The sequence below is a fragment of the Phacochoerus africanus genome, chromosome X, assembly GCF_016906955.1.
Source record: "Phacochoerus africanus isolate WHEZ1 chromosome X, ROS_Pafr_v1, whole genome shotgun sequence".
NCBI classification, from domain to species: Eukaryota; Metazoa; Chordata; class Mammalia; order Artiodactyla; family Suidae; genus Phacochoerus; species Phacochoerus africanus.
This window is the reverse complement of record NC_062560.1, coordinates 45452832-45459395: the sequence shown is the minus strand read 5'-3', so window position 1 is coordinate 45459395 and position 6564 is coordinate 45452832. Positions and strand designations below refer to the sequence as shown.

At 59.3% G+C, this 6564-nt stretch overlaps 1 protein-coding gene across 6 annotated transcripts; it reads right to left on the bottom strand.

Annotated features, from left to right (window-relative positions):
- Nucleotides 1–1319: 1319 nt before the first annotated feature.
- On the bottom strand, nt 1320–5538 carry MAGIX (MAGI family member, X-linked). 6 transcript variants are annotated; one of them, XM_047765328.1, is made up of 6 exons: nt 5431–5538; nt 4475–4621; nt 3483–3565; nt 3170–3406; nt 2892–3063; nt 1320–1853 (listed from the first exon to the last, which is right to left on the bottom strand). In XM_047765328.1, the coding sequence occupies exons 1-6, from the start codon at nt 5477–5479 to the stop codon at nt 1546–1548; spliced, it is 996 nt and encodes a 331-aa protein (XP_047621284.1). In that variant the 5' UTR covers nt 5480–5538; the 3' UTR covers nt 1320–1545. The 6 variants fall into 6 exon arrangements, with proteins under 6 accessions (XP_047621284.1, XP_047621287.1, XP_047621286.1 ...); XM_047765331.1 differs by lacking the exon at nt 3170–3406; XM_047765330.1 differs by lacking the exon at nt 4475–4621.
- Between the last annotated feature and the right edge of the window lie 1026 nt (nt 5539–6564).

Genomic DNA, 6564 nt, shown 5'->3' with positions numbered 1-6564 from the left:
GCTCCGATTAGACCCCTAGCCTGGGAAACTCCATATGCTGCGGGAGCGGCCCTAATAAAGGCAAAAAGACAAAAAAAAATTTTTTTTTAAGAAAAAAAGAAAAGAAAACCAGATCGTGCTGGTAAAGCCTGTAGCCCAGATAAGGCTAAGTAAATGGTGGCTGGGGTTACTATTATTTTAGTCTCCTGGGTGTGACTGTGTTTATAGGACTGGGGCTCTAGAGCCCTTGCCTGAATTCCCTAGAGCCACACCTCTACCAGGCTCTGAGTCAGGGTCAGCTAGAAGCCCGGGCATACTCCCCCACAATGGCTACAGTGCTAATTATTTAAGATTTCACCTCTTCACCTGGCGCCAAGCCTGGCTTTACAATCCTTCTCTGTTCCCCAGAGCCGCCATGGACACTCACGATCTGGTCCTTTCATTTCTCTTCCCCACCTCTCCAGCCCCTCCCCAAAGGGGTAAGAGCTGCCCATTCCCTCCAGACCACAGCTTCCTTCTTCGGGGGGATGAGACCAGGTGTTCAGGATGTGGTGACATCGGAGGTGACCAGACATTTCTAGCTTCGGTCAGCGCCCGCTTTGGGGCTACATGGATTGGAGTCTGGCTGGTCATATAAGCCTTGACTTTGGGGCTCTGTTCCCAGGGTAGAGGAGACGCTGGCCTCTCCCGGGACCGGGAACGCCCAGCGTGTGTCTTGTGCACACAAGCCCAGCTGCCTTTCGTCACCATCTATGGAAGGGGGGGGCACGGCCCAAAGGTTTTAACAGCCTTTTTTAGCCCGGCCCGCTGACTCACACCTTCTGGCTCCACCCCGATGGGGGCTCCAGGGCCCCAGCTCGTGCCCTGGGGGTGGCAGTCTACAGGCTAGGGAAAGCTGGCCGACCAAGGGGGAAGTGAGAGACCGCAGACGCTCAGCTAAAGAAGCAGCCCTGGTTCTAATCTTGCAATTTCAGCCCCCGCTGGGGATCTGGACGATTCTCGACCGGGGCTCTGGGTATACTGGTGCACTTCCGACACAATAGGCCCCACTTCTGCATTCTCCACGCCGTGCACAATAATTAACTGTGAGCCCTACACACCTCCAAAAAAGTGAAATGAATGAATGGGGAGAGAAGCAGGAGTTGGCCAAGGGGAACGGAGTGGGCAGAAAGCATGCCAGCAGAAGCAAAGAAGTCTCTTAATGGCAAGAAAGAAACAGTAAGAAGTAAGCTTGTCAACAGCTGCTAGAAGAGGCCCTCCTGGAAACCAGATCGACCCACCCCCTTTACGGGTTGGACTTGGGAGCCCCACCCGGCCTACAGCACCTGGAAAGTCAGGACTGGATCGAACCATTTTATTATCTCCCCGCCCCCCCCCAATCTAGAAGTGCAGGGCGAGCCGGTCCAGGAGGGCCATACCACTGACGCCACGAAGGGAGCCCGGGCTGGTCGACTGAGCCGCTAGAAGACCAGACCAATTGGAAGCTCTCCGCGCAATGCTAATAGGCACGGGCAGAGCGCGCTACATCCGGGATGGGCACTACCAAGTACGCCGTCTGATGCACGCTCAGTGCCTCCGCCTTCCGGCTGCCATCTCAAGGGCGAACTGCGCTGCCCCCGGGACTCCTAGGGCCCGTGAGAGCCGTTCCTCGCTCGGCACCAGCCAGGGTCCGGGGGAATCTGGGGTTTGGTCTTCCGGGTCCTCCGTGCAGCGCTCAAGCGGAGGATCCGCGGGGTCGTCGGCTGCCCCTGCTGGGCTAAGCTCCGCGCTGCCCCGGGTTTGGGGAGTCGTACGGGGTCGAGGGTGCTGAAGCGGGGAAGCGCTGGCGCTGCGAGACCTCATCACCTCTGGTCTCCCAGGATCTGGGCTGAGATCTGAGGATGGCAAGACTGTGGTTTAGACTGGGCGATAGGGTGGGGGATGAAGATGGGGCCCCTTAGCTGAGAGTGGCTGGAAAACTCTAAGAGCTGCGGGAGACCGAGATCCTGGTACTAAGAGAAACCTCCAGTCGAGGCACGGATGTGCTTTTCAGGAACCGGGGCCACCAAAGACCTCACACTTTCTTTCCTGAAATTCTTCCCCTCCTGGATCCAGAACACTCCCGTCAGAAATCAATTCCCACACAGTCCAAAGGAAATCAACCCCCTCCCATCTAGGATCCCAGATTCTATCCTTGCTCATCCACCCTTCCTTGACTACCAACCCTTCCCCTGATGGACCCTTTGTCTTTTGGGACTAGACCCCCCCTACCTTCTGGAGCCCTGTTCCATCCCCTCTCCGCTAAGACTCACAATGCCTTCCTATCTGAGGACCACAATCTTTCTTGCTGAACACCCACTTTTCTTTTTCTTTTTTTCTTTCTTTCTTTTTTCCTTTTTTTTTTCTTTTTTCTTTTTTTGGTCTTTTTAGGGCCGCACCCAGGGCATATGGAGGTTCCCAGGCTAGGGGTCTAATCGGCGCTACAATTGCCAGCCTACATCACAGCCACAGCAATGCCAGATCTGAGCTGCGTCTGCGAACTTGAGCTGCACAGCTCATGGCTACACTGGATCCTTAACCCACTGAGCGAGGCCAGGGATCGAACCCAAAACCTCATGGGTCCTAGTCGGATTCGTTTCCACTGCGCCATGATGGGAACTCCTGAACGCCCACTTTTACCCCAAACCCCTTCCTTCCTCTTCCCTCCAGGTACTTCAAAAGCCTCCCCTCCGAAATCCATCCTTTTTCCTATCGTGGGACCCCACTCTTTCTGCCCCCCCACTTTGAGACTATCACGACCCTCACAGACACCAAGCCCCCAATCTTCCCTACTGAGGATGCCAAACCCTTCTTGCTCAGGACCCCAGCCTCTCCACCCTGGAACCCTCTTCTTCCTCTCACAGATCCCTGACCCCTCTCCCCTGGAAACCCACCGTCTTCTTTCCGGGGCCCTCCCACCCCCTCAGGCTTGCCGGGGTGGGTCTTAGGAGGCCTGCTTAGCACCAGACAGAGCCGCGGGCCGCTTGCACGAATCCTCTCCACGACCTGGGCATGGGTGAGCCCCTGCGTTGACTCTCCATTGATGTGGAGCACGAGGTCGCCAGGCTGCAAGAGTGCAAGGCAAGAAACGTTCTAGGAAAGTCAAAATAGAGAGCACACCGACAAAGGGTGAGGGCTGGCACTGTTGAATGGAGGGTGCCTCATTGTTCACCTGCAAGCGACCACAGCGCTGTGCTGGCCCATCCTTCAGCAGCCCGCGCACTGCCAGTGGAGCGTCCCCGCCTCTGTCTCGGCCTCCACTTAATGTGAGGCCAAAGCCCACGGAACTGCGAACCAGTTCCACACAGAACCGACCAGAGGCCTGGAGCGGCTTCGAAGCACCACGTGTCTTACCCTGGGTCACTTGGGGTGGCGCTGTACGCGTACCCAAAGTCTCTGACCGACGATGCTACAGTAAGGACACAAGTGTACATACATTGCCAGTCTCTAGGTAGGTGGCTTGGATTAAGGGGAAGAGGTGGTACCTGGGGCCGATGTGCCATGAAAGTGGCATTAGGAAGGCGACTGTCCGTGACCTCTATGTCCGCCGAATCCAGCACGCTAATGGCTGGGGAATGAAAGAGGCAGTCGGAGGAGTACTATAAGGAAACCATCTAGGAAGTGCCCCGTAAGTTAATATTCTAGCCTCTTTGTCTCTGGGATGTACAGATTTGCTCATGCATTTAACTAGGCTCCGCTCACAGGAATAACTATCCTGATATGGCGTTGTTGTTGTTGTTGTTGTTGTTGTTTTCCGTTTTGGATGCGCCTGCAGCAAGTGGAAATTCCCCGGCCAGGGATCCAACTCTAACCACATCACCAACCTGAGCCACTGCAGTGACAGCTTTGGATCCTTAATCGGGTCTGACACGAGGGGACTCCTGGATCCCGCCTTTATAAATAATAACCCTGGGACTGGCTATTTGAATAATTCTCCAGACCTTCCTACCACCCTAATAAAACCCAGATCCTGCCCCTCAAATTAAACCCTTAGACGTACCCTACAGGGTGCTACTCCAATATTTAGCTGCTGAAGATTTCAGGCCACGCTCTCTAGTTAGCCTATAAACCCATTGCTGACTTTTCCAGTCACAGCCCCTTCACCCGCTTATAAGCTCCACTCCCTTGACTAACCTTACGGTCCCGCCCCTTAGCTGAATGCCCGCCCCAACCCTCTCTAGGCCCTGCCTCCTAGGAAATGCCACTCGAAATCCCTCTGACAATGGTAAAGTTCAGCCCTGCACCCACACTGATCCTGCAACGTTCACCTACTGCAATAACCCACCTCTGTGTCACCTCCCAGAGGAATATTATAGGCTAAATCCCAGACCCCTCAACACCGCCGAGCCTCGTCCTCCCAACTCACAGTCACTCGCTGGCCCCACCCAGGGCACTAACTAACAATCCCAGGCCCGCCCCCCCAGAACCCGGCTCCGCTCCGACCACGCCCTCTGGACGCCCCGCCCCTGTCACGCACCCTCCTTGGGGCGCAGGCGCAAAGTGGCGCCCGCCCTGCGTACCAGCGCCGCCACGTCCGCCGCAGCTCGGGCAGCCAGGGGGCGCGCGTCCAGCCGCGCCAGCCGCTCCCGGGCGCTGGGGCCCGCGCGCGGAGGAAGGCCACCGCCTGGCGAACGGAAAGGGCAGATCAACGCCCACCTTCAGTCTCAGCGAGCCCTCACGCCCCCCGATGGCCGAAGACCTAGAGTGGCCATCAAGATCCCGGAGACCCGGGACCACTCTTCCACAGTTGCGAAGGTCACCGACTGTCCCTCTCTTGCCCGTGGACCCCGCCTGCCCCCAAGATATCTCTGGACTTAGCTGTTTAACCCCAGTATTCCTGGACCCCTCCGAACACCCTGTGGGTATCTCTGGAGGTTTCCTACTGCCCCCTCCCCCAACTGCCGCCAGAATCCCAGATCCCAAACTCTTCCCCGCCAGCATCGAGAAGGATCCCGACTCTCCCAGAGGTCCCGACAGAACACGGTCCGGCCCCCTGTGGCCCCGGCACCCCCGGTTCCCCTCTAGATAGCCTAGGTAACCCTGCCGGCCCACGTAGCCCCGGATTGCCCCTTCCCATATCCTCGCAGGGCCCTGCCTAACCCTCCGGAAGCCACCACAGACCCTGCCCGAGTGCCCAGGTGTGTCCAGTGACCCCGGGCAGACCCCCTCCTGCACCTCTCCCCGGACCCTCCTGAGAGCCCCCGGGTCTGGTGCACCGCTTCGCAGCGCGGGTGCGGGTAGGGGGCCCAGAGCCCAGCCCGGGTCGCTGGGGCCCTGCCCTCTACCGCCGCCGCCGCCGCCGCCGCCGCCGCCGCCGCCCCTTGGGCGCCAGGGCTGCCTTGTTTACCACCTGTCAGAAGGAAAAGGTGACGAGCAGACAGGCGGGGCGAGGGCTGGCAGGGACGCGTCCACTCGCTCCCGTTCGCCCCGTACCTCCTCCGCTCCCCCTAGGGTCTGTGGCGCCCCCCGCGCGCGGCTCCATGACCTGTGCTCGGCCCGCTGGACGCACGGACGCCAGCGGCGTGTTGGGAGCGCCTGGGCGAGCTCACCTGGCCGCCTGCCCGGGCCTGGACGCGGCTGAGGCCGGCCGGTCCCGTGCTCAGGCGCCCCAAGCAGCGCGGTGACCTACCTGGCGGCCCGCAAGGAGGCCTGGCCCAGGGAGGGAGCCCGCGCGAGCCCTTGGCCTCGCTCTGCCGCAAGGCGCTGCCCCTCTTTCCCAGCACCGTGGGAAACCTCTTTTCCACCCCGGGGATGTCGTCATTCCACGTGGGAGAGGGGGACGTCGAGGCCCAGAGACGTTCAGGGCCCCTCCTGCGCTCTGACAACTGGAAACTGGATGCGGACCCCGAACCCACGTTACCCAGGGTATTCTGCAGCCTCCAGCAGAGCTTTGCACATCGTAGGCACTCAGTAAATTTGCGGGGAATGTGGGGCTGGGGGGGAGGGTGACCTCGGAGGCTTGGGGGGCCATGGGAGGGAGGCGTCAGGGCCCTGAGCATGATAGGGTTGGGGGATTCCAAAGGTAGGGAAGGGTGGGTCTCCTGGAGAGTGGAGGGACAGTAGGGGGCTGGACTCGAGGAGGCTTTCTTTTTGTTGTTGTTGTTGTTGCTATTTCTTGGGCCGCTTCCCCGGCATATGGAGGTTCCCAGGCTAGGGGTTGAATCGGCATATGGAGGTTCCCAGGCTAGGGGTTGAATCGGAGCTGTAGCCACCAGCCTACGCCAGAGCCACAGCAACGCGGGATCCGAGCCGCGTCTGCAACCTACACCACAGCTCACGGCAACGCCGGATCATTAACCCACTGACCGAACAGGGCAGGGACCGAACCCGCAACCTCATGGTTCCTAGTCGGATTCGTTAACCACTGCGCCACGACGGGAACTCCTCGAGGAGGCTTTCAAGGCACGTGGGTGGAGGGGACCCCAGGCAATGAGAGGGGAGAGAGGAGGCCCGTCCTAGGTCTGAAAGGGGGTGTGGGCGGGCTCTGGAGACAAAGGCCCCGAGGGGGGAATGCTTGGGCACAGTGGTCCTGTAGTGGAAGCAGGAAGGAGGAATGGGGAGCAGGGA

Bases quoted from the DNA above. Each gene is read 5' to 3' on its own strand.
- MAGIX (XM_047765326.1), bottom strand. From the start codon at position 4,938: ATGCTGGCGGGGAAGAGTTTGGGATCTGGGATTCTGGCGGCAGTTGGG. The intron at 3,407-3,482 runs GTACCACCTCTT...TCCTTACTGTAG, and splicing joins TCATGGCACATCGGCCCCAG to CATCGTCGGTCAGAGACTTT. The intron at 3,064-3,169 runs GTGAACAATGAG...GCACTCTTGCAG, and splicing joins AGCGCTGTGGTCGCTTGCAG to CCTGGCGACCTCGTGCTCCA.